The sequence below is a fragment of the Phoca vitulina genome, unplaced genomic scaffold (genome assembly GCF_004348235.1).
Source record: "Phoca vitulina isolate PV1807 unplaced genomic scaffold, GSC_HSeal_1.0 scaffold2, whole genome shotgun sequence".
NCBI classification, from domain to species: domain Eukaryota; kingdom Metazoa; phylum Chordata; class Mammalia; order Carnivora; family Phocidae; genus Phoca; species Phoca vitulina.
The window spans coordinates 81,225,119-81,251,482 of NW_022589705.1; the positions used below are offsets into that span (position 1 = coordinate 81,225,119).

The window sequence follows — 26,364 nt, forward strand, 5'->3', positions numbered from 1 at the left end:
ACCCTGAGCCGCGGCGGTCCCCTCTGCACAACGACGGGGCTGCAGATGCGCGCTCCCGGGAGCTTTCTGTTGTTTTGCAATGAAAGCATTTGTTGGGCGTCTCCTGGGTGCCAGGCACCTTGCCAAGGGCCGAGATTCGAGTGGTGGACTTCTTGATCTACTTCTGACGATCTGTAATTCCAGGGCCAGGCTTACCCATCTCTGAGGACTGACCGGGTAGGTATTTCGGGCGGTGGGGGAGGGGGGGGCAGGCAGGCAGGGGTAGGGGTGGGGGGACAGTCTGCTGTGAAACAAAACCAGGGGCCTGTTAACTACTATCTTGAAGTTCAAAGTGCCTAGGGGGTATGTGCGGCACATCCTCTGGCCTCCCTCACCCAGCTCTGTGATCTGGACCCAGACCAAGGATTTTCTAGCTATCCGGGTTGATGTAGGGTTGATGCCACAGTATTTTTCAAGAATTTGGGGTGTATTCATTTTCCAAATTGCTGTGTAACAAATTATCACAAATTTAGTGGCTTAAAACAACACACATTATTGTTTCATAGGTTCCAGCTCAGGAGTGCCAGCCTGGTCAGCTGAATCCTTTGCTCTGAGTCTCAGAAGGCTGTAATCAAGGTATCAGCAAGGCTGCAGCCTCATCTGGAGACTCAACTGGGGAAGAATCCACCTGCAAGCCCATTCAGGTTTTGTTGGCAGAACTTATTTCCTTTCAACTGTATGACTCAGGGCCTGGGGTTTTTGCTGGCTGTCAGCAAAACAGCAAAACAGTTCCAGAGGCCATCTGCAGTCCCCGGGGGTTACCGCAGTTCCTTGCCATGTGGGCTTCTCCAACATGGCTGCTTACTTTATCAGGCCCACAAGGAGAGTCTCTAGTTCCAGTCTGCTAAGACAGGGTTTCACGTAATGAAACTTATTATGTATGTAGTGGGAGTGACTACTTTCCCATCACTTCTGCCACTTGAACTCAAAAAGAGGATCACACCTTTGTGTGAATACCAGGAGGCAGGAATCACTGGGGGTTACCTCAGGTCCTGTCCACCACATTGGGATTACTGGAAAACCCAAGGAAAAGTATAAGAAAAGAGAGCTGGAGACTAGTATAGGAGAGAGTAAGAAACAAAATCAAAACACATGATGCAGGGGCACCTGGGTGACTCAGTTGGTTGAGCATCCGACTCTTGGTTTCAGCTCAGGTCATGACCTCAGGGTTGTGATATCAAGTCCCAGGTTGGGTTCCACGCTTGGCATGGAGTCTGCTTGTGATTCTGTCTTTCCCTCTCCCTCTGCCCCTCCCCCCCGCACCCTCTCACTCTAAGATAAATCAATCTTAAAAAAAAAAAAATACACAATGCAGAGGGATAGAAAGGTAACAACAGTGACCTCAAGGATCACTAATTGTTACACATGCCAGAGGCTGCCCAGCCATGCCCTTGGTGCCAAAGATTCTGGGTTTGATGAGCCCCACCTTGGAGTGAACCACGTTGTGGGCTTCCTCCCCTCTTGTTCCTTGGCTGTAGAACAAAGTTAAAAACTGGACATACTGGTTTCAGTATAGATTCCTGTTGTCCCACCCAACTGGGTTCTTTTGCAACCCTAAACCTTTGCTTGCTCCTTGTCACTACAGAAACTCAAACTATCTTGCTTGATTTCAGCTTCGCTCCTCTCTACCTCATAATTTTTCCCTATTTGCATTGATCTTTGCCTCTCATCTTAAAGATGTGGGCCTCTTTCTGCCCATGGCCAGCGCTCCATTCATGTCCTACTTCTCTCTCTGTTCATAGAGACTGCAAACACACGCTCCATTCTCTATCTGTTAAAAAGCAGGGGGCACCTGAGTGGCTCAGTTGGTTAAGCCTCAGACTCTTGATTTCGGCTCACGTCATGATCTCAGGATCCTGAGATCGAGCCCCATGTTAGGCTCAACGCTGGGAATGGAGCCTGCCTAAAATTCTCTCTTCCTCTCCCTCTGCTCCTCCCCCTACTTGTGCATGGACACGCACGCTCTCTCTCTCTCAAATAAATAAATCTTTAAAAATAAACAAACAAACAAATAAATAAAGAGCAAAACTAAACTAAAATACCAACAACAGAAACAGCATTCCATGTTGGCTGCCTCCTCACTCTAGTGTCAGGTTTATCTTTTTCTCTCTCATTTAAAGAGTAGCTCTCACTTCCATGTCACCTATTCACTTATTACTTTTTAAATTTAGCCTCTGTCTACATCACTCCCCTAAAACTTCTATCTTGGGGCACCTGGCTGGCTCAGTGGGTAGAGCATGCAACTCTTGGTCTCAGGGTTGTAACTTAAGGCCCCACATTGGGTGTAGAGATTACTTAAAAATAAAATCTTTAAAAAAACCCACCTTCTATCTTAAATGTCACCAGTGGCCCATTTAGTGTGACATAAACTACTCATTCTCACCAACACTCACAGTTCCCAGCCTCTCTTACAGATGGGTGTGACCAAGTGACTGAATTCTGGCTAATGGAAGGCAAGTGAAAGTGACAAGCTGGCTCATAAAACTCCCCGGTGCTGATCTTTGCTCCCGTTCCCACCTGCTAGCCAAATGAAGGAGACTGAGTCAAACCAGATGTGCCCATTCCAAATTTCAGGGTCCCACTCCTCCTCCATCACCTGAAAGACTTAATAAGACTGCATTCAAGGGGCACCTGGGTGGCTCAGTCGTTTAAGCATCTGCCTTTGGCTCAGGTCATGATCCCAGGGTCCTGGGATCAAGTCTAATGTCGGGCTCACTGCTCAGTGGGGAGTGTGCTTCTCCCTCTCCCTCTGCCTGACCCCCCCCCCCCCCCGGCTTGTGCTCTCTCTCTGTCAAATAAATAAAGTCTTTAAAAAAATAAGACTGAATTCAACTGTTCTAAATCTGCAACATGTGCAATATTTTATTTGTAGCAAATAAATCTGGGGCTAGGAGAAATAAGAGATTCTCTTATGGTTATCCTGGAAGCTCTATGACTCTCTGACCATGACTTAGGTTGAGAGTTTAAAGACCCAAGCTTGTCATCTTCTTCATGCAAGGACTCTGATGCATTCACAAGCATTCCTGCCATACCAAGTCCCCATAGTCATCATCACTGCCATAATAGTCTAGTGCAACACTTGGGCCCCCAAGGCACTTGCTTGAGTTGGCAAGTCATCCCAAATAACCACAAGTGATAATTTGATTAATCATGATGCCACAGCATGCCGTGGATTAGTTGCATTGCATTTCTCATTGGCAAGGAGCTCAGCACATTGAAACCCAATGACACAACCAAACCAGATCCCTATTCCCATCTTTTGAGGTCTATTTCCTGGGACCCCCCTCCTAGTACCAATTTCTGTATCAGTCAGGGTCCAGCCAATGAGTCAGAAGCTATACCAGTCATTGGACAGAGGGAGTTTAATATAAAGAATAGTTGGAAGAGTTAACTAGGTACAAAGCTGTTAACTAACTGAAAAGGTAAAAAGACAACTCTGAGATACCACGGAGCAGCAACAGCAGGAGGCATCTACACCTCAGAGAGCTAGGAGAACAAAGGGAAGCATCTGGAATTATGAAAACTTAGAAACTTAGAAGAGGGGCTCCACAGAGCTGAAACTCAGACCTCTAAGTCTGGTGCTGGTGTCTGGTGTCTGAGAGGGAGGAAGGACCAACACCGCTGAGGAGAGTGCCACCTGGCTGATGCTGGTGTCTCTGACTGCGACACCATGCAGCTGGTTCTGCAAAACCAGCTGCTGAAAAACTCTGCAAAGTGGATTCAGCTGCTGCTACAGGAAGGCCCGGCTGCTGCCCAGGTGAAGGAGCTTTGCTAGAGTGACCTCACAGGAAAAGGAAGCAAACGGAGGGAGGGAGCTTCTCTTCCTCCTCTGGACTCACTATCTCCCTCTGGTGGCCCTTACTGGCAGAGCCACACACAGAGCCCGCTGACAAAGCAGAAATGGATTTGCTGAGTCCCAGCTCCAGTATCTCATAGTAGAAAGCAGAAGGGTGGGCTTAGAGCTGAGAGACAATAACCTACTAACTAGCATGGGCGCTTTTATAAAGCATTAGAAGAAAGAGGTGAACTTAGGTGAGAATTAGCTGGTTTTCAAGCAGAGATGGAAGGGAAATAAAGTCCAGACATAATGGGCCTTTCAGAGTCAGAAAAGCTGACTGCTTATAGACAACAAGTAGTCTAAGATTGAAAAAGGTCTTGAAAGATGTGAACACCTGTAAGGCAAATATCAGCTTATTATTTCACATGACTTTGGTGTAGCCATCATTACATTAAGAGTGAGGCAAGGGGGAGCGCCTGGGTGGCTCAGTTGGTGAAGCATCTGCCTTCCGTTCAGGTCATGACACCGGGGTCCTAGGATCGAGCCCCACATCAGGTGCCCTGCTCAGCGGGGAGCCTGCTTCTCCCTCTCCCTCTGTGCCGCCACCCCCCCCCCCCGCTCGTGCTCTCTCTTTCTCTCTTAAATAAATAAAATCTTTAAAAAAGAGTGAGGCAAGGGGTGGGGCACCATGGATGGCTCAGTAGGTTAAGCACCCAACTCTTGATTTCAGCTCAGGCTGTGATCTCAGAGTTGTGAGATCCAGCTCTCTGTCAGGCTCTGTGCTCAGCGCAGAGTCTGCTTGAGATTCTCTCCTTCTCCCTCTGCCCCTCCCCCACTCACATACACCTGTGCTCTTTCTCTTTCTCTCAATAAATAAATAGGGGCACCTGGGTGGCTCAGTCATTAAGCGTCTGCCTTCGGCTCACGTCATGATCCCAGGGTCCTGGGATCAAGTCCCGCATCGGACTCTCTGCTCGGCGGGAAGCCTGCTTCTCCCACTCCCACTCCTCCTGCTTGTGTTCCCTCTCTCGCTGTGTCTCTCTCTGTCAAATAAATAAATAAAATGTTAATAAATAAATAAATAAAATCTTTAAAAGAAGAGGCAAGGGTGTCAAAGCAAATATAGAAGCTTGAGAATTCTGTCTAGCGAAGAGCTTGAGGGTGGTTAGTGTCACATGGATCTGACTGGAAGCAAATAGAAACCTGTTGTATTAATTTTTCGGTCAGTCTGGCTAAGCCACACAGTCCACAGATATGTGGTCAAGTACTATTCTAGATGTTTTTGCGAAGGTATTTGTAAGGTGAGATTAACATTTTTTAAAATATTTTTTTAAGTAATCTCCACACCCAGTGGGGGGCTCGAATTCATGACCCCAAGGTCAAGAGTCACATGCTCCACCAACTGAACCAGCCAGGCACCCCATAAGGTGAGATTAACACTTAAATCAGTAGACTTTAGTGAAGCAGATTGTTCTCCATAAAGTAGGTGAGCCTCGTCCAATCAGTCGAAGGCCTTAATAGAAAAAAAGATTGACTTCCCCTAAGAAAGAGGGGATTCTGCCAGCAGACTTGAATAGCAACATCAGCTCCTCCATGGTCTCTGGCTTCTGGCCTACCCTGCAGATTTTGGCCTTGCCAGCCTCTACAATCATGAGCCAGTTATCTCCCCTGCACTCATATCTGCACACACACACATACATATACAACCCGTTAGTTATGTTTCTCTGGAGAACTCTGACTTATACATCAAAAAGGTTTTGAGGTAACTGTATTGCCAGAGAAACCATGAGCCCAAATTTTAAAAAGCCTTTGTCTGCCTAAAATTCATATGAAATCTCAAGGGATGCTTGAATAGGCAAAACAATTTTGAACAAGAAGAATAAAATTGGAGGTCTCATACTTCCTGATTTCAAAATGTACTACAAAGCTACAGGAAACAAAACAGTATGGTACAGGCATAAAGACAGACATATAGGCCAATGGAATAAAATAAAAGAGCCTAGAAATAAACCCTTGCATGGATGGTCAAATAATTTTGACAAGGGCTCCAAGACCAGTCAATGGGGAAAAGACAGTCTTTTCAACAAATGGTGCTGGGAAAACTGGAGATCCATGTGCGAAAGAATGAAGTTAGATTTTTATCTCACACCACATACAAAAACTAACCCCCGATGGATAAAAGACCTAAACATAAGAGCTAAAACCATAAAACTCTTAGAGGAAAACAAACAGCAAAACTTCATGACACTGGATTTGGTGATGATTTCTTGCATATGACACTGAAAGTACGGGCAACAAGAGAAAAATAGATAAATTGGATTTCATCAAAATTAAAACCTTTTATGCATCAAATGACACTATGACCAGAGTGATAAGGCAACCAGGCAACCTACGGAATGGGAGAAAATATTTGCAAATCATATATCTGATTAATATCCAAAATATATAAAGAACTTCAGCAATTCAAACAACAAAAAACAAGTGACCTGATTTAAAAATGGGCAAAGGATCTGAATAAACATTTCTCCAAAGATACATATTTCATGTGCCAGTAAGCACATGAAAAGATGCTCAACATCACTTATCGTTAGGGAATACAAATCAAAATGACAATGAGACACCACCTCACCCTCACTAGGATGGCTACTATTTAAAACAAAACAAAACAGGGGTGCCTGGCTGGCTCAGTCACAGAGCATGCCACTCTTAATCTCAGGGTCGTGAGTTCAAGTCCCATGTTGGGTGTGCAGCCTATTTAAAAAAATAAAACAAGTGTTGGTGAGGATGTGGAGAAATGTGAACCCTTGTGCATTGCTAGTGGGAATATAAAATGGTGCAGCTGCTGTGGAAAACAGCACGACAGTTCCTCAAAAAATTAAACATAGAATTACCATATGATCCAGAAATTCCAATTCTGGGTATATACCCAAAACAATTGAGCAGGGACTTGAACAGATATTTGTCTACCAATGTTCATAGCAGCATTATTCATAATAGCCAAAAGGTGGAAGCAACCAAAATATCCATTGACAGATGAATGGATAAACAAAATGTGGTGTATTCCTACAATGGAATGTTATTCAGCCATAAAAGGAATGGACAATCTGACACATGCTACAATATGGATGAACCTTGAAGACATTATGTGAAGTGAGATAAGCTCATCACAAAAGGACAAAGATTGTGATAGAGTAGTCATATTCACAGAGACAGAAAGCAGAATGATGACTACCAGAGTCTGGGAGGGTAGGGGGAATGGGGAGTTACTGCTGAATGGGTATCAAGTTTTAGTTTGGGAAGATGAAGAAGTTCCAGAGATGGATGACGGTGACTGTTGCATGACAATGTGAATATATTAATGCCACTGAACTTTACACTTAAAAGTGATCAAAATGGTAAATTTTATGTTATATTATAAAATATTTATTTTAACACCCCCCCCCCCCCGACACACACACACGTGCATGGGTGCCTCTGGCTGGCTGAGATTTAGGCCCCCATGCTTGCACCAGCAGGAAGTAAACTGTGAAAGCTGCACATTCTCCAAGGAGGTCATACTCCCCAAAGCCCATCTCAGATGTGGCCATGAAGGACAGTCAAGGGGCCAGAGGGCACAGCCAGGAGGCATGGAGAACATTGGACGAAAGGAGTCCCTCCTAGAACTAATCAGGTTGTCTAATCAAGGAATGTTCTCCAGCCCCAGGGAAGAGGGCTTTGTCAGTTTGACCAGTGGGGATTCAGAACTGCTTTGGACCAGAGACTGCTATTCGTCTTCAATTCTTCCCTTTCTTAGATAGATGTTTGTATTGAGATTATTCTTGCTCTACCATTGTATATTTTGTTTTTTTAGTTCATAAGGAATGTTATCAGAAGCTGACTGAGAGACTTGGAGCTGAATATAGTCACTGGATGGGATTTGGGGTTATCTCCCTTGGGAAGGGATGTGTTCTGTGAGAAGAGCAAAAAAACAGGTATTTGGCTCAGGAAGACAGACTGAGGCAGACTGGGACACACAAAAATCTGTGTTTTCTTCTTCCTAAACCTATATTCAGGCTTCATGTCCCAGTAGGATTGCCAGATTTAGCAAATAAAAACACAGGATGCCCAGTGAAATTTGAATTTCAGACAAACAACAAAGGATTTCTTAGTGTAGTATGTCCTGTGCAACATTTGGGACATAATTATACTGAAAAAAATATTTGTTTACCCCAAATTTAAATTTCACTGAGCATCCTGTATCTCACCTGGCAACCCTACTTCCCAGCCTCTCTTGCAGTTAGATGCGGTGTGTGACTGAGGTCTGGCCAGTGGCATGAAATGGAAGTGATGTGCATCTCTCCCAGGCCTGGCCTCTCAAAACCTCTCCGAAAGCAGAGGACTTTGAGCATCTAGAGGAGGGGAGAGTCACAAAATGGAAGGAGCCTGGGTCCCAAATGACTGGGTAGAACAGGCCTCCCTCCTCAAACCTGCACTAGACCACGATGTAAACAAGAAAGAACTTGTATGATGAAGCCACTGAGTTTTCGAAGTTGTTGATTACAGCAGTTAGTCTATTTTGAATAATAGCCCTAATCCCTAAATTCAATAGCTCTTCTCATCCTTTCCTTAACAGCCTTTGACCTTGGTAGCCATTTCTTTCTTTCTTTTTTTTTTTTTAAGATTTATTTATTTTTTTGACAGAGAGAGACACAGCGAGAGAGGGAACACAAGCAGGGGGAGTGGGAGAGGGAGAGAAGCAGGCTTCCCGCTGAGCAGGGAGCCCGATGAGGGGCTCGATCCCAGGACCCTGGGATCATGACCTGAGCCGAAGGCAGACACTTAACGACTGAGCCACCCAGGCGCCCCGGTAGCCATTTCTTTCTTTTTGAAACTCTCCCTTCTCTGATACTATTTTTTTTTTTTAAAGATTATTTATTTATTTATTTGACAGAGAGAGACACAGCGAGAGAGGGAACACAAGCAGGGGGAGTGGGAGAAGGAGAAGCAGGCTTCCCGCGGAGCAAGGAGCCCTATGCGGGGCTCAATCCCAGAACCCTGGGATCATGACCTGAGCCGAAGGCAGACGCTTAACGACTGAGCCACCCAGGCGCCCCAGATACTATTTTTTTCTAGTGCTTTAATGATGATGAGGAGGAGGAGGAGGAGGAGGACTAACCACCATTCACAAAGTTCTTACTATGGGCCAGGTGCTGTGCTAAGTGCTTTATCTAGTATCTCATGTAATCCTCCTAACTACTCTGTGTGGTAGGTGCAATCAGCCCCATTTTCAGGGTGAGAAAACAGGTGTAGAGAAGTTCAATCACTTGCCCAAGGTCTTACGGGCCCTCCTTCTCTCTCTACACTTTTCCTTTCAACAGTCCCATCTAATCACGGCTGCCCTATTGACCATGTGTTGTGTGGACAGCTCCCTGACCTCTCTCCTTGTCTCCACGTGCACATTTTCTGGCATAGGAATGTACTGATGGCACTGCAAACTTGTGCAGCTACTCCTGTGTCATGCTGTTCTAAATACTTTTAATTTCCACGACAATCCTGAGATAGATGTTATTCATATCTACAAGGTAGCCAGCGTTACCCACATTTCACAGACGAGTGAACTGTGGCTCAGAGATTCCGTACTGGCTCACGTTCATACATGAGTACACAGCAGCTCTCAATGACAATACCTCAGTTCTACTCAAACTGAGCTCTCCCTGTCCTGTTCTGCTGCCTGCTTCCTATACTCATTCTCTGCCCTTAACTTTCAAATCCTCCCCATCCTACAGAGTCCAGTTCAAAGGCTATTTCCCCACCATGTCTGTTTGGGTATTCCAAGCTGGAAGGGATCTCCACCTTCCGTGAATTTACAGAGAACTTACTCTGTACCTTACTTTTTTTTTTGTAAGCATACAAGCAAAACTTTAATCCCTCCTCATCATAAAAAGTTCAGGGAGATGGGCGCCTGGGTGGCTCAGTCGTTAAGCGTCTGCCTTCGGCTCAGGTCATGATCCCGGGGTCCTGGGATCGAGCCCCACGTCGGGCTCGCTGCTTGGCAGAAAGCCTGCTTCTCCCTCTCCCACTCCCCCTGCTTGTGTTCCCTCTCTCGCTGTGTCTCTCTCTGTCAAATAAATAAATAAAATCTTTTTAAAAAGTTCAAGGAGAGAGGTACAGAGCAAGAAGTTTTTATGGCCCTTCGGTCCCCAGAATTTACCAGTTTCTTTTTTTTTTTTTTAAGATTTTATTTGAGAGAGAAAGAGAGAGAGCACGAGTTGGGGGAGGAGCAGAGGGAGAGGGACAGACTTCCCGCTGAGTGGGGAGCTGGATGCGGGGCTCGATCCCAGGACCCTGAGATCATGACCTGAGCCGAAGGCAGACGCTTAACTGACTGAGCCACCCAGCCGCCCCTACCAGTTTCTATCTTGATTAAAGTTTCTGTGTATCTGCTACCAACTCTATTAGACAACTATTTGAGTACAGAACATGTAGCGAGTCATCTTTAGTCCCTAAAATAGGCATTCATAAACAATTGTTGAAAGAATTGATCGATTTCAAATCCTCTGAGCCCGCACACACTACATTTTTAGATGAAGGTGAGAAGGTCTGTTCAGGAAAAGAAGTGATTTTTTCCTCAAGAGGACTGGTAAAGACATGTCAAACACTCCCTCTCCTCCCACCTTCATTAAAGAACAAAAAAGCATCTACTTCTTAGGTGTATGAAGCGTCTGGTTTCTGTTTTAGCTGGGTCTCAGAAGGAAATGACTTTTCTCTGAAATTGTAGACGCCCAACCCAGCTGCAGCATTGTTAGGCCTCAGGGTAAACAGGAAGCTTCCTGCCTTGGGCCCTTCATGTCCCTCTCCCAGACTATTAAAGACTGTTAATAGGATGGTAAAAGGACAGCTGCTGGCCATAAAATCAGCCCATTCCTTAGATCCTTGGAGAGTTGCAACTAGATCCCTCCAAGTTCAGAGAGAAAACTATGTCTGTCTCCAGGTCACACACCAGGTGCATCCACCTAGCTGGGGTCATCAGTTATCTCCTCTATGATTAGCTGTAACCATAATGGCCTTTGCAGAATACCAGAGTTTGGTTCCTTGGCATTAGTTGAGAAGGTGGGATTTCCATTTATAAGGTTTCTGGTCCTTGAAACTATTTGTTTCTGGGAGCGATCCATCCTGATCATCCCCCAAAAAGAGGTAAAGAGGAGAATCCATGAGAGCGAAGGATCTAGTGCTCCTACCTCTGTGATGCAGGGCTGAAACAGGACCTTCAGTCTTCCTGCACACAGGGTAGAAGTCCCTGGATTTGCAGCTGTTGGTGAGGAGGGAGGGAACAGTTTCTGCCAACTGGAGGGACACTAGGGCAGGGGTTATCCTCTTTTGCCAAGAAGGGCACTCGGGTGTCTTGGCAGAAGGCAGAGGGCTGCCCCGATCTGTGTGTACATTTTCAGAAGCATTTGACTCTGGACCAAATGCTCTCAGCTGTGCTAAAGCTAGGGCGATGGATGGGAAAAGCTTATTGGCCAGGCTGACTAGAAGCTCCAACAGAGGGTGCTGGGGCTCAGCCAGGAGCTTCCCTTCAGCTGGCAAGTTCAGCTTTCTGTCATGGTCAGAGGGAGTGTGTCAAAATTCCAATTCTCAGTGCTCTCCAGAAGCTACGATTACCCCTCTATTTTGAAGTTTCTGCTTGTTGGAATTTTTGGCTCAAATAGGGAATGAGTGGTGAGGCTGCAGAGCCTCTTACCTCTGTCAAAGAATGAGCACAAATAGCTGAGCAGGAGTCAATGTTCTTACTACAAGTACAGTGATGGGCTCATAACCAAATGGGGGCCTGGAAGATACCATTTCATTCAACCTTGGACTTAGCTACAATTTATCAATTCATGCTGCCTTGTTGGCTCCTCTGACCCATGTCTACCAATCAAGCAAGCACAGGCACCTGGGCACGGCAGGAAAACCAGTCACCACTTTGACCGTTTACTTGCCTGGCACAGATTTACTTACACAGGACAGGGAGCCTGATTTGCCACGTGTCACTGCTTTCCCTCATTCAAAGGAAAGGTCACTTAAGTTACTCCTCAGAGTTGCACCTGAAGAGGGAGATTTTCTTCTGAGTACTGAAAGCAGGAAAACTGGATATCTTCTCCTAAAATCATGTTTGAGCCTCTACATAAGTGTTTAGATTGGGATGATGCCATTGCTTATGGCAGCTCTTAAGATCTTCGAGCAGAAAGGGACCTACTAGATTATATGGCCTGCCCCCCTCGCCTCTCCCAGGAATATCATTTCCCCCAGTTTCAGAAGAGGTCACTAAGGCTATGAAAACACTCCCAAGGTCACACAGCTGGTAAGTGGGGTTTTACTGAGAGGACTAGAATCTGGGTCTCCTGGTTCTTTGTGCAATGTTCTTTTTACCATGACTTTTTCCCTAAGTATTTTGTATTATTTTAAAAAATGTAATTCAGGGGCACCTGGGTAGCTCTGCCAGTTAAGTGTCTGGCTCTTGATCTCAGTTCAGGTCTTGATCTCAGGGTCCTGAGTTCAAGTCCCGCCCACCGTGAAGCCTACTAATAAATAAATAAATAAATAAATAAATAATTCATTGCATGCATAACCAAAAGTTGTTTAATTTGTGTGTATCTTTGTAAGATTTTTCATATAAATAAATGAACAAATTATGAAAATAATCAGAAACAATGTCCCATTTAAAAAAGATGGTCCTCCTTTACTTACTGCCAGTACACTGTTCAGGCCTCCACCGTCATGTGTGGACTATTACCAGCCTGTCAGCTAGAGCCTTTGATGAAACTGCCATTGAAATACTTACATTTACATTGACATTTAAATACTTTATATTTAAGTTTACAACTATCTCTGCTATGCTTGGTTGACGAGACAAATGCAACTGTACTTTAGACTTGGAGAGGAAGATTTCCTCACTTACAGAGAAAATAGGTACTACTCTAAAATTTGCCATAGCCAGGACCAGATGGGGCTTTCCAGTGGTTCATGCTTCTCCCATTCCTGACCAACCTTCAGAGAGACTGGAGGTTCCTAAAGGACAGAGCAAGGGTCCGAGGGCAGCACAGACAGTCCCAGTGTCTATCTGTACTTCCAGACCCCTGAGACTCCAGGTCATGTCCAAGGTAGGAAGTTGCAATGTAGGAGCAGTCCCAGGAGCCAGTAAGACAGGAAGTAGCCCAGAATGCATCGTGTGACTAGAGAATAGGTTTTCCAGTTGTATACAAGTCCCATGATAGAATTTCTGGGGATCTTTTGTCCTGGGAGGGAGTCCCCTGCAAGGGGCTTCCAAGGCACAGTCTCTAGGGATCTCAGCAGTGGCTCTTGATTCTGAAGCAAGTAAGCTGGAAACCAGTACACAATAGGAGTGGAGGAACCCAGAAACCTGGTGAGAACCTGGAAATCATAAGAGGGGGAAAACCCACACATTTATTGGAATATCACTGCTTCACAGTGGACCAGCCCGGGGCTTCCCTGCTGCCGGGTCAACTACCACCCCATGACTAGAAATGTGTTGTTCTGGATAAGAGATTCAACAGAACTTAGGATCTGCCTTATAAAGAGCTGTGACACCAGCCAGGTGACCTCAATGTTACAAATAGGCAGAGCTACAGACTAATTACCACAGTAATGGGCCAATCAATACTAAAAACTACGGGGTCCAATTTGAGCCCAGGGCCTGGACTCTAACCGTTAGGCTGTGATACGGGGCTTTGGGAACCTGAAGGGGTTCCCTCATCCCCTGGGGATAGCAAAACAGAGGGAAACGGGGCAGGGGATCCTGTGGTTCAACATTTTCCCTCCTAGGGGAATTCAGAGCCAAGCCTCCACATGGCCTCCCTCCCTTTTGAAGCTGTGCTGGCACTCGCTCTACTAGTTAATCCAGCTACAAACACAGAATGCTACTTTCTGTTTCCCCTGGGCCTCTTATTCACACAGCCCAGAGAACTTTACAAACAGCCAGTATGCGCCTCCCAGAGGCAGAAGCTGTTAAGGAGTGGCCGGCGTGGAGGAAACGACTTCCTCGGGGTTATGTGGGAACTAGGGTCGTAGCCAGGAATAAAAAAAATGGAAACTATCAAAGGCTTCCCACCCCAAACATTACACAAGGGATCTCCTCTAAAGACTGGGCACCTGCCAGAGCTGAGAGTGCCTCAAGTCACCATCCAAGCAGACCCTCAGGGTAACCGTACAGTCGGGAAGGACCCACGCTCTCCTCTGTGCTTTAACTCCTTCATCTCAGTTACTTCAGGTCCTTCCACGACTCTCATGTCTCTGCACGCACCCTTCATTTGCCCAGAATACTCTTCCTCTGCTTCTTAAATGCAATTCCTTCTTACTCTTTAGGACCCAGCCTTAATAGGACACCCTCCTCAAATCCTTCAGTCCATTAGCTACTTTTTCCTCCGGGTTTCCACAATACTTTATCTCAAAACAGCAATTCCTCTTCCATCCCACTGTACTAGAAGTTTATCTCTTAAGTGTCTGTCTCCCCATTTCTACCAAGAGACCCACCAGGGCAGCAATCTTGCCTCACTCATGTTCCATTCCAGTGGTCTGACCCAGGGTCTGGACAAAGAAAGCCCCCAAATAGTTGGTGAATGAATAAATTAGGTAGAGGTCACTCAAACGGGAGAAGCTACCAGTGTTCCTCGACCCTGGCCAAGGGGTTTTGCCTGTATTCACACCCTTACCGCAGTCAGGAACCCACCTCACCTGAACATGCATGCATAGACTGCCAAACAGCAACAGCACCGCAGCGTGGACCAGGTACACAAACACGCGAGGGCCGAGGAATCCAGGGTCAGCTTTCTCTAGGGTCTTGCTCTTCTTGCTCCTGTGCATCCCAAGTGTAAGGCAGAGCCAAGGGTGGGTGGTCACATAGGTCCATGTTGCCCAGGCAACCAGTATAGCCACTGGCGCAGCCAGTAAGAAATTGGGCACCTGCTTGAGCTCATAGTATCTCAAAAAGCCAACATTCCAGTAGATATCCTGGATATAGCTATATATTAGGGGAAGTTCCCAGGAGCACCAAGGTGGCTCATTTCCCTCCACAATCCGGTAGCCCTTGTCCACAGCTAACTTCAGCAAGGGCTCAGGGATGGGGCGCACTGAGCCTGACAGACAGAACTGGGTATAGGCATAATACTGAAAGAGGGCAAAGGGAAGGCCAAGCGTGAACACAGACAGGAACACAGAGCCCATCAGCTTCAAGAGCGGTCTCAGAGGATTCAGCACCATGAGAGAGGACAGAAAGCCTTGGCACTGAGAATACACGAGAAAGCCAATGTTGACCAGCCCATTGGAGCGTACGCCAGTGGCAAGGGCAAAGAGGAGCCCACTAGTCCAGCTTCGGCCCCTTTCCAGCTGCCCCATGGCGCTGAATGTCAGGAGGGCAAACAAAGCTTCTGAGTAACCAGCTGCCAGAAAGACATTGGCGGGGCTGAGGCAGAAGAGTAGGGCTCCATAAAAGGCCTGGCGGGGACAGCGCAAAACCAGACAGCCCAGGTCGTGAAGTGCGACAGCGGCCAGCATGGAGAACAAGGAATTGAGCAACGCTACTGAGATTAACAGGCGACTCCGTAGGTTCAGTAATGCCTGCAGGGGCCTCAGCAGTTCAGCTCCCACCAAGAGAGCCAGGGGGAAGCCAGGGAAGAAGGCAAAGTTGTGCTCATACAGATAGCCATGCTCGGCAATGAACAGGAAGTGTTCGGCATCCCAGTGAGACAGGCCACCCAGGAGACCTTCCACAAGTTGGTCCACAGAGCCTGAGGGGGCGAGGCGAGGAGGAGAGAAGGCTTCTGCACGATGATCAGGGATGATGGCATTGAAGAGAGCCTGTGGGATGAAGGAGAACTAGGATTTCGGTTGAGCAACTGGAAGGAAAGAATTACCATTTAATAAAATGAGGAAGAACAGACTTGTTGGAGGACAATTAGGAGTTCAGTTCTAGACTAGTTAAGTTTGAGTTACATATTCCAGGGCAGAGGTCAACAAGGCAGTGAGACATAGGAGTCTGAGGGTCGGGAGAGTGATCAGGGCTGGAGACATAAATTCAGATGTCATAAGTGCACAGAAGGTATTTAAAGGCATGAGACTGAATGAGATCACCTGGGGAGGGATGAAGCAGGGCTAGAGAAAAGAGATCTGAGGATTTGGCCCTGGATGTGTCAACATTTAGAGGCTTGAAGGAGAGTGAGGATCCAGAATGAAGATAAAGAGGGAACAGTCATTGAGGTATGAGGAAAACCAGGAGAGCAGGGTGTCTTAGAACCAGGTGAAGCAAGGGAGTGGTCAATTCTGCTACTAGGTCAAGGAAGATGGGGACCGAAAAGTGACCGCTGGATTTAGAAATGTATAGGTTACTTCACTGCCTCAGTAGTGAAGGCACAGAGGTGCAGACGTAGGCATGGGATGGATGTGGGGGGAGCATGCACAAGGGCACTTCTGATTGGACCTATTTTTCTGAGTTTTCGCTCAGGGAAGCAAGTTGGGGAAAAGGTGTTAGGGGCCTGAATAAAAAGATAAACATGTAAAATAAGTCATCCATGACCCCTAGTTCTCAAAATAGGCTGTGCACTGGAATCATCCAGGGAGTTTCAAAAATACTGATGTCTAGATGTCTGGGTCCCTCCCCCAGGATTAATGATTTCACTGGTATGGGATACAGCCTGGGCATTGAGATTTCTTTTTTTTTTTTAAGCTCCCCCAGGTGATTCTGATGTGCAGAACAATTTCAGAGAATGGCAGGGTGAATGGGCCAGGGCAGTAAGATCACCAGGTAGCACTAAAGACTCACTTGGGCCAAAGATCTTGAAGAGAAAGAGACCAGTCAATACAGCTGTGTGTTTCTCTCTGGGCACGATGCAGAAGTAGAGAGAGAACGAAACTGAACCGTGGCTGGGCTTCCGTCCTGTGACCAAGTCGGGGAGCAGGGAGCAAGCAAGTTGTGCGTGTGAGCCTGGTGGATCATGGAATCTAGCTGGGTAAGAAGGGATGCGGAAGCCAGAAGGTGGGTGAGGCACAGCGAAACGGTGGGAGGATCGGTGGATTATAGGTCCTGAGGGGGTGGAAGAGCCGTTAGAACTGGGGTACTAGAGGGAGTGAGCTGGAAAGATAGGAGATAGTGGTTAGTTGTATCAGCTTTATTAATACTGAAACCACCAAGAGATCAACAGGAGTGCTGGAAAGCGCAACAGTGAATCAGGAGCTAAAACCTTTAAGGAATGAAGAGGAATGAGCTGTCACTAACAGAGATGACAGCAACAGTGAAGGGTAACTGGGGAGATCATCTGATGGCATGAGCTTTAAAGTTGGAAGGAGGGTGGGGGAGAGAGAGGGATAATGAAATAGCATTATCATTAAATGTCTTTTTGTATCGTTAGATTGTCAGCTACTCAAAGGAAAAGAGACCGTGACTTTTCCTTCTCACCACCTAGCACAGTTCTTGGAACAGAGCAGGCACTTAACACAATCCTGGGTGTGAGGAGAGGAGACATACTCATTTCCAAATCACTATCTGAATTAGTCTTGCTTCCCTATCCCAGATGCCAGTTCACAATCCTGCCCCCAGGGGCCTACCAATCACTCATCTGATACTGTTCTAAGCCATCATTGGGTCAGTTTCCCCAGCCCCACAACCAGGGTATAAGCCCATTCTTAAGGCTCTTTCTCTTTTTGGTCAGTTTCTTTATCAGGCCACTTTAAACAGTGAAAATGAATGGGACAGGAATGACAGTCACAGATAACAGCCCTAGTCTCCAAGCTGAAGCTACTTTTAACTAAACCTGGGGCCCAGCAGAGGCTGCTATGCCTCATCGTGCAGGAAGGGAGAAAGGAGGTTTCCAGAAAGGAAAAAGAGAACCCTGAGAAAATGGCATTTGTGGAAAAAAGAGCACACGTAATTATGCTAATATAACACCACTAGACTGTTGACACACATTCAACAACAACACATACTGAGAACATACTAAGCACTGGGCACTGTGCTAGGCATCAGACAGAATTCATATGTATGGGAAATTTGATTAAAATATGTATCAAGAGGAGGCTTGGAGGGGAAAGGAAGCTGCAAAAGTGCAAATGCATTCTGAGGGTTGTGGTGGCTGAGGCAGCAAGGGGAGACACCTGGGGGAAGAGCTGGGGACACTGCTGACTAACCAAATACACTCAAGTGACTGACTCCGTGCTCCGTCGCCGGTAAGGGGACCCAGGGCAATGCCTTGGGCTGTCGCGCCCTAAAGGCATCTCTGGTTACAGAACCTCATGGTCCATTGGAAAGACCACTAGCTCAAGAGTTAGGAAGGCTGGGGTCTGATTCTGGCCCTTCTCTAACTTGCTGTGTGACTTTAGGGAAGCCACTGAACCTTTCTGGGCCTCTGCTGCTTCATGTGTAAAACAAGGGATTAATAGACCATTTCTGGGGCCCCTGGCTGGCTCAGTTGGTAGAGCATGCGACTCTTGATCTTGGGGTCGTGAAGTTCGAGCTCCACGATGGGCATGGAGTTTACTAAAAAAAAAACCACAGACCATTTCTAAGAGTGCTGCCCACCTTTTGGTTATCAGGTGTAGGTGTTCCAACCACATGGAAGGGCACACCTGGGAGGCAGAAAGAATATGGGGACGATTCTTAGTGCCTAGCCCAGTCATGTGGCAACAGCATGTTTAGGACAAAAGATCAGAGACTGACCTGCAGCACCAGAGTCAGGACACGGCAGCTGACTGCAAATCTCAGCACCTCTTTCCTGGACGGGTCCAGGGGCCACATCCTCTCACCACCGGGAATTCAGGGTGTGTTGCTGCCTGGACTGAGCTCCCTCAGGCTTCTAAACTCCAAAACCCAAGGAGGAAACATCACACATGGGCCAAAAGTAAATATTGTTATTATTATTATTATTATTTTTTTTCTTCACAAAAGTAAATTCTTGAAAGCATTCTTCACAGGAGACTCCCCCTTCAGCATTACATGGCAAACTTAACTGCCTAACTGCCCAGATGAGAGAAAAGCATCTTGAAGGCAGATGGAACCACTTGGTGTCACTTTGAAGCACTGTACTGAAGCACTATTCTACACGGATAGGCATGAAGTTGGAAGCTAGGCTCACAGAAAATCTTCAAAACCCTGCTGGGTACCCCTGTGCAGGAACTAAAGACCTGGGTTCAAGTCCTGACTCTGTCACTCACAAGTTCTCATTCAGTCCTTCTGAGCCTCAGTTCTTTAGGTATAAAATGGGATCAGACTGTTGTTGTTTTTTTTTTTTAAGACTATTTTCTCTCACAAAATTGTCATGATGGTGAAGCAGACCGAAGTGTGAAGAAGTACCACCAAATCCATGTTGTGGTTGCTATTATTTGGTGTGTGCCCTTTTCCTCTTGCCCAGAATAATAAACTAGATCCCAAACCAGAGTCCCAAAAGTGGGGCACAGAACTCAACTGGAAGACCATAATGACTACACACTCTAGCCTAGCTCTCTGATGTGTGTTCAGCTGGTCTGTTAAATTAAGTGGAGAAGGAAAAGAAAACCACCACTCAGCAGGACTTCAGCCAGCTCACATTGCTAAAACAAACTGAGGGGGAAGACAGAGTTGACTACTAGGGATGGAGAAAACTTATTTCCCCATCTCTTTGTTGGAATGGCAGCAATGTATAAACAACTGCAAAGCCATTCTGAGGCAAGGAATGAACTTTAAGGCTTTTTTTTTTTTTTTTTTTTTTTTTAACACAACTCTTGGGCTAAAAGAAGTAGCAATGGCTCCTAAAGAACATTCAAATACCAGTCTGGGAAATCAGAAGTGGGGGCAAGAGCACCAGAGGCAGTTCACTGATTTGGGGTGAACTATCCCTAAAGGAAAAAACATTTCAACTGAGAAATTAAGAGGGAGGGCTGGAAGACTTTCCTTTCTTATCTAATATCTACCAAACCTTTAGGTATCATTTGTTTCTGGAATTCTTCTCTGATGCTCACTAGACTATTTGATATGCTCTCATCGCCCTCTGCTTCGTCGTCTTTACGGCTATTGTTTATTTAAGTTGCTTTTGAGGGCAGGGGCTTTGTCTATCTTGCTCCCAACTACCCCTGCAGGGCCTGGCATTACAGACAGGCATTTCAAGCCCGTGTTCTCACTGAGCAGAAGTGCAAGAAAAAGATATGGCATCACCAGTTCACTGGCTCGGGATATAAAATCACTGCTATAAGTATTCCTCCCACCATATCTCATGTTAAGATCAAGACCTAAGTCACAGAAGCCCCAGGAAAATACAGTTTCTCCAGCAAGGGAGCAAGATTGCCCAATAGCAACAGTACACCTTCCTCAGCACAAGGGGGCGCCTGCTGCTCACTCCATCACCAGGAGGCCCGGAGGAAGGGAGGGGCCGTCAACGCCACACCGGTTTGCTCATCAAAATTCAGTTCAAAGGCAAGCTTTTGAAAACCCCAGAGAGCCGCGGTAGTTTGTGAATCCACCCAACATTTCCAGCATCTGACTCGCGGAATCGAGAGGGATTGCAGAAACAAGTATGGCCAACCTCACACGGCCGCTGATTCTCTAGCCTAGGGTGAATTCACTTTTTCCCTTCACTTCCCACCCACATGCAGAAGAAATGTTGGGGACAGAAAAGCACTTAACCCACCTCTGCCTCTTCACCGGGCTTCCATTCTTCCTTTCCTCTCTCCAGAGTCAAGCTCTAGCCCCAGCGACCACAGGAGACTTGTAACCTACACTTAGCTTACAGGTAAACCAAGTAAAAATAAAATAAAGCCAGTGAGTTGTCCCTCTCGGCTAGTTGAAGACCTCACTTCCCAACAACACCTTTGCGAAATCAGACTCTTGAAATGGCAGGACACTTAGAGCAACTAGTTTTACTCTATTTTCCCGTGAGATAAATATGCCCGGCGTGGTGAGTTAATAAAAATCTCCATGGTTTTTACATCCGAGATCTCATTAGACCCTGTGAGGCCAGTATAATTACCATCGCCATTTTATGGATGTGGAAACTGAGGCTCATTGGGGTCAAGTGACACACCCTAGGCTATATTTAAAGAGAATGTCATCTTTTCCCCTTCTGGAACCTCATGGTCTTCCCACCGGCCCTCAACAGGGCCAAAGGGGATGTGCTCTTTCAGAGCCAGGGTAACAACCCAGGACTCCCAACTCCTAGCCCAGTACTTGTCCAAAGACAGCGCATGCTCTTACTGGGTATGCTTAGGAAAGGGAGTGCCCTAGCTGAGACTCTGGGGAAGCCTGAATTGGAGCCCTGGACCCTTGGAGTTAAGACAGCGTCCTCTGTAGAGTGGGGAAGTCTCCGTGACCCAGGGTCCTCGGGGCCAGAGGCGCTGCTGGCTGTCGCGAGCCAGGGACCGCCTTCTGCCACCCCAGCCGAGTCCGAAGCCCATTCTAACCCTTTCCTTTCGGACACAGTCCCAAACGCGCCGTGGGCACCTCCTCTCCCCAAAGGGGCCACGGCGTAGGGGTTACTCCCGAGGCGCCCGGCGGGGCCCGGCCCGACCGGGCCTACGGCCGGAAGGCAGGGGAGGGCCGGAGGCTGTAAAGGAAGTGGCGGCACCGGGAGGCCGCTATGGCGGAGGGGCGGGGCTCCCCGGTTCTCGGCGGCCTCCGCCTCATTTCCCTCGGCCTCCGTTTGACGACCTCCCTCCCCCGGAAAACTCCAAGGCTCCGGAGCTGGCGCCGGGTCCACAGCGCCGGCCCGTCTCGACCTCCCAGGCGGGGCCCGAACCTCAGCTCCTCCATCCGGGGACCCCGAGCGGCCCGCGCCTGCGCACCAGCTCCGCCGAGGCGGCCCCGCCCCCCTCCTGCCCGGACTCGGAGGTGCCCCGCCCCCCTCCGCGGCGGCCATGTTGACTCCGGGCGCGCGGGGCGGGGACGGCGTAGCCCCAAGACTCCGTGCCCTCCGCCTTGGCACCTTCCCGCCGTGGTGACACCTGAAGAGTTCCCTTTGGCGCTTCGCGCGCCTCAGGTCCCCTCCCTGCCTTCAGTTAGCCCATCCGTGCTGCTATGGCAGAGTTGGCGCTCTCGCCCGGGTTGCATCCCGCAAACGTCCACTGAGTTCCCGATGTGTGTATGCGGAGGAGGCTCTCGGAGTTGGGAGTCGCCCCGCGGCCTCTTCGCAGAAGCCAGAGCCGCACTTTCCCTGCTCTGAGGCATCAACCGCTCAGCACAGGGCCTGGCACACAATAGATGGTCTCTGAATAGAAAGAGGAGCCTTGGGGTTTCTGTGGCCAGCAGTGGCACCCAGCGTCCTGGGTGTGAGGAAAGTGGGGGATCCCCCTGCCTTTCCCCTCCTCCAGATACCGGGGACCTCGTGTCCGACTTCGATCCTCAGCTCCACCTCAGGTGGCTGATGAGGACGGTGCCGAGAAGGCCCCCCAGGACTCTTCTTCCTCATTCAAGCAGTTGCTCTCGTGGGAAGTGGGGCCAAAAAAGAAGCAGCAGCAGCAGCTAACTCAACAAAACCGGCTGTTGGGGAGGAGCGGCCAGTGGGTACCCCTGTAACGGAAACTGTTAGAACAACTTTGCACCCTCCTTCAAGGAAATAGATAATAAATCCTTCTCCGTTGGTGGATTTCTTGTTTCTCAGGATTCCAAAGCCTTCTGCGGTTTCAGTTATCGGCCCTCTAAACGGAGCTGGGGTCTGGGTTAGCCTCTGGCCACAGACCTGGACAGGGAGGGGTTTATCTTCTGCCACAGCTACTAGTGTGGGTGGGAACAAAGGGATGGTTGCTATCTCTCCAGGCAAAGAAAACTAGCCTACCTCAGTTCTGTGGGGGCCAGGCACTGCACTGTTAAATTCTAACTCATTTCAGCCTCTGACACCTAAGCTGCCCTAAGATACTGTTGTGTGTAAGGTGGATAAAGTAGAAATCACATGTTAGTCCTGAGTTGGAGAAGGGAACAAAAATGGAGAAGACTCTTCCCCAGTTTTTTCAGTGACACACACTTGTTCTCAGCTCCAGAAGCCTGTCAGTGAATTGGCAAAGCTGTGGTGCACACTCGTGACTGGGGCCTGAAGTTGTGGCTTGAATCTCTAGAAGTCCATGAGCCTCCCAGCAGCACTCTGTTTGCAAAGACAAAACCGAGCAATGAACTGTACTTGCTTTGTGAATTCACAAGGGAAAAAGACATGCATTCTTAAGGTTTCCTCCGTCCACACCAAATTCCCTCAAAAATCCGTTTGTAAAAAGGACAGGGGTCTCTTGTGACAAGTCGGAATGTTTCCTAACAGCTCAACTGTCACCCGTTAGAGGTAGAACTTTGTCCAGATCTTCAGCTCTACTTTCCAGCAATTTCTCCTTCCTTTCCTTCTCTGCTACCCACCCCCCTCCTCTTCCGCTCTGTTTCCTGTTTCATTTTCTGGCTCCTGCTCTGACAGGAAAACAAGAAAGCTGAACCTTGTGCTCTCAAAGCCCTGGCTTGTCAGAATGGAGGAAGACTAGGTGGGATGGGAGGGGGTTCTAGAAGGGCCTCCAAGACTGCGGGCAAGTAATTGAGGAGGCAGCTCTCTCCAGTCTGCTTTTAGAGTCTGCAGCTAAAATGGAGCCTGCATCTACACAGGGAGCCAGCTGAGCAACCAGCACGGTGGGAGAGCCAGGCAGACAGACGTATCCAAGGGCTCCAGAACGACTCTATACCACCCGGTCACTTCCATTAAGAAGCAAATATCCCATACCACCAACAAATGATTTCATAATACAAATTTCTGACCTAAACAATACAAGCAATGCATCACTGTTTCTAGAATCCTAGAAGGTAAGAGAGTTACAGCATTTCTGTTCCTTGAACTTGCCTGGCTCTGCTCTTGCTGCTTCCCCTGCTTGAAATGCCTCACTGCCGGACCACCCTTTGGCCAGCCCACTACCTTCAGGTCTCAGCTGAAAGGTGGCCTCCTCAGAGAGGCTTTTTCCCACTACCCAGCCACATCCAGCACGCTGTACTATCCCATCACCCTGTTCTGTTATCTCCATAGCACCTATCACCACCTGATTGTCCTGTCTATGAATTTTACTGCTTTCATTGTCTGTTCCCCTCTTATGGATTATAAGCTTGTGAGAGCAGGGGCCACGTTCACCGAAGTATTACCAGTACTTAGAACAGTGCTTTGCACATTGTGTGTACTCAGTAAAGATTTGGTTGATAAATCAGTTTGTTTGCCCTGATACCTCTATTTTATGGGTGTGGGAACGAGGCTGAGAAAAGGGAAGTGGCTAGCCCGAAGTTACATAGCTGGTGGCTAAGGCGAGACTTGAATTCAGATCTCCAGGCTGCTTTTTCTTTCCTGCCACTCCACACTATTTTAAACTTTCTCAGGTTTACCTCTTTCCCTCTCTTCCTTTGGTTCCATACAACCAAGAACGTGCACAGGCTACGCCAAGAACCCTGCAGAGTGCACACCGCGTCTTAACAGCTCCTATCTACTCTTTCCTCTACTAAATTCCCATCTTACTCCACAAAATAGGAGTGCCTACCATGTGACAGGGGATGAGGATGTAGCACTGAACAAGACGGACACAGTCCTTGTCCTCATGGAGATGACAGTAATATCTACCTCATGGATTCTATAGCGCTTGGCCCAAAGTGCTCACTGAAGACGGGCTGTTGTAATTCCCTGAACAAAAAGGGGGAAGAGCGATGTTCCCACTGGAGGTGTGAAGAAGGAAGTTCGGTGGTTCTCATGGAGCACTCACCATGCTGGAGCAACCTGACAACTCGTTTCTTTCTGTAGCACCTTGCCTGGCTCCAGGTACCGTATCCAAAGATGGCTTTGGCTGCAGACCAGGCGGAGGAACAGACCAGTGTGTCCATTCTCGGTAATTCAGTTTCAGACACGAGACTTTCCATGGCCCCAGCCCTATGGGAATGATGGAATAGCTGACCCTCATCTTGGCTTTGAGGCCACACCGTTATGGGACAAAAGTGACCACATTGGCTTCTGATTCTGTTACTGCCAACCTAGCAGGCAGGGGCTAGTGCCTGTGATGACAGGCAGAACTTCACGCTCCATCTTTTCTCTGTGGGCACTCACTGGCAGTTTCCAAGGGTGTTGGGTGACATTCACATCCATCCTGAAATCGGGGGTGGCACCAGTCAGGTTTTGGACATTCCGTTTGGCCTCTGTTGTATCATTTGAAGGTGTCCATCCACCGTGGGACACCCCACCCTGCCTCTCAACTGCAGGAGCCAAACACTGATCCTTTAGAGGCCGCAGACACTAAATATTTTTCACCCTTCCTTCGGTGTTTGCCTTTCAGTACTTAGAAAACCTTGACCCGACTGTGGCCTAGTGGGAAGGGCCTTAGCCACTTGGGGGTGGCTGTGGCTGCAAGGCAAAAGAGCCAATGAGGTTGAGAGTATTGTTTAGGCCAGACTTGGCAGCTCTCCAGCTATGAAAGAAGGTTAAGGTCATTTGGGGGGGAGGGGGCGGGGGGGAGGAGCCTGGGAAAAGAACTACTGGCCACACCCCTGGGTTCTCTACTGGCGAGGTTCTATTTACTTCTCAAAAGCAAATTACTCACAGCTCAGTGGCTAGCAGTTCTCTCAGCCTGTGGTAACTCCAGTCCGAAACTGGAGACCAGGCTAGGCTCCCCCTGCATTGCAGGGGAGCAGATGAAAGGAACCCAGGAAACCAAACTCCTAGGTAATGCTCCACACATAGCCCAGAAATGCACTTTCTACACTAGAAAATGGAGTTCAAGAGGCCCGGTACAAAACATAGCCATTAGCAACACAGCTCACCAAAATATAGATATGAAAAGTTTCCCGTGTAGTTTTTTTTCCAGAAGAGTCCTAGGAAGGCATCTCAGTTGACGAAGGTGAGCCATTGTCTCTACCTCCCTCCCCCTCGATCAATAGAGGAATACTGATTATTCATTCCTGTCCCTGACCCAAATATTAACAAGCACACTCAGCTCGATGAACACTTGATTGAAATTCTTGGGACAATTTTTACCTCATGCTGAATACGACAAAAACAAATCTTGCCTGCTGAGCTCCGCAGCTAGCTTCAGTTACTCCTGGGGTCCTCTGCCCCGGGGAGGAGGGCCGCAGCTGCGGGACCCCGCTCGGTGGGTGCGCTCAAACCACTTTCCTCAGCTGTAAAATGGGAGCCAGAATCCTGACTCGCAGGCACAATCCTTGCAGGATTACTCGATGGGCTACGTCTGGTCCACAAGTAGGTACGCACTAGAAAACTGATGTTTCGAGTTTCACTTCTAAGTGTCCACAACAATGGCATTTTCTCTGCTACTGCTTCTGGTCTCTCCGCTGTTTCCCCAAGGAAGGAGATGAACAGAGACGCTGTATATGGCAACATTCGCCTCATAAAAGTAACTGCATCTGGCCAACATCTACAGTTCCATTCAACAACTCCTTAAGTGGTCACCCCGTGTCGCGTAGGACCCGGATGTAGTAGCAGTGACCAAAATAATAATGCCCTCAGAGAGCTTACATTCTAGTGGGAGACGACAGGTGAGTAAAATATACGGTTGACCCTTGAACAACAGAGGGTTTGAACTGCACGGGTCCACTTAAACAGATT

General features: G+C 47.8%; 2 protein-coding genes across 9 annotated transcripts in view; both read right to left on the reverse strand.

Annotated features, from left to right (window-relative positions):
- Positions 1 to 18,570, reverse strand: part of ZDHHC18 (zinc finger DHHC-type palmitoyltransferase 18) — a 41,621-nt gene extending 23,051 nt beyond the window's left edge. The window contains exon 1 of the mRNA XM_032390560.1: positions 18,504 to 18,570. The gene's annotated coding sequence lies outside the window, so the exon portion shown is untranslated. The remainder of the gene's footprint in view (positions 1 to 18,503) is intronic.
- Positions 12,404 to 21,598, reverse strand: PIGV (phosphatidylinositol glycan anchor biosynthesis class V). Of its 8 annotated transcripts, none has more exons than XM_032390520.1 (5): positions 21,550 to 21,598; positions 20,446 to 20,540; positions 18,504 to 18,639; positions 14,531 to 15,652; positions 12,404 to 13,210 (listed from the first exon to the last, which is right to left on the reverse strand). In XM_032390520.1, the coding sequence occupies exons 3-5, from the start codon at positions 18,579 to 18,581 to the stop codon at positions 12,929 to 12,931; spliced, it is 1,482 nt and encodes a 493-aa protein (XP_032246411.1). In that variant the 5' UTR covers positions 18,582 to 18,639; positions 20,446 to 20,540; positions 21,550 to 21,598; the 3' UTR covers positions 12,404 to 12,928. The 8 variants fall into 8 exon arrangements, with proteins under 8 accessions (XP_032246411.1, XP_032246384.1, XP_032246438.1 ...); XM_032390493.1 differs by having other exon boundaries at positions 21,009 to 21,579; XM_032390547.1 differs by adding an exon at positions 18,366 to 18,412 and having other exon boundaries at positions 14,531 to 14,651; positions 20,446 to 21,579.
- Positions 21,599 to 26,364: the final 4,766 nt, after the last annotated feature.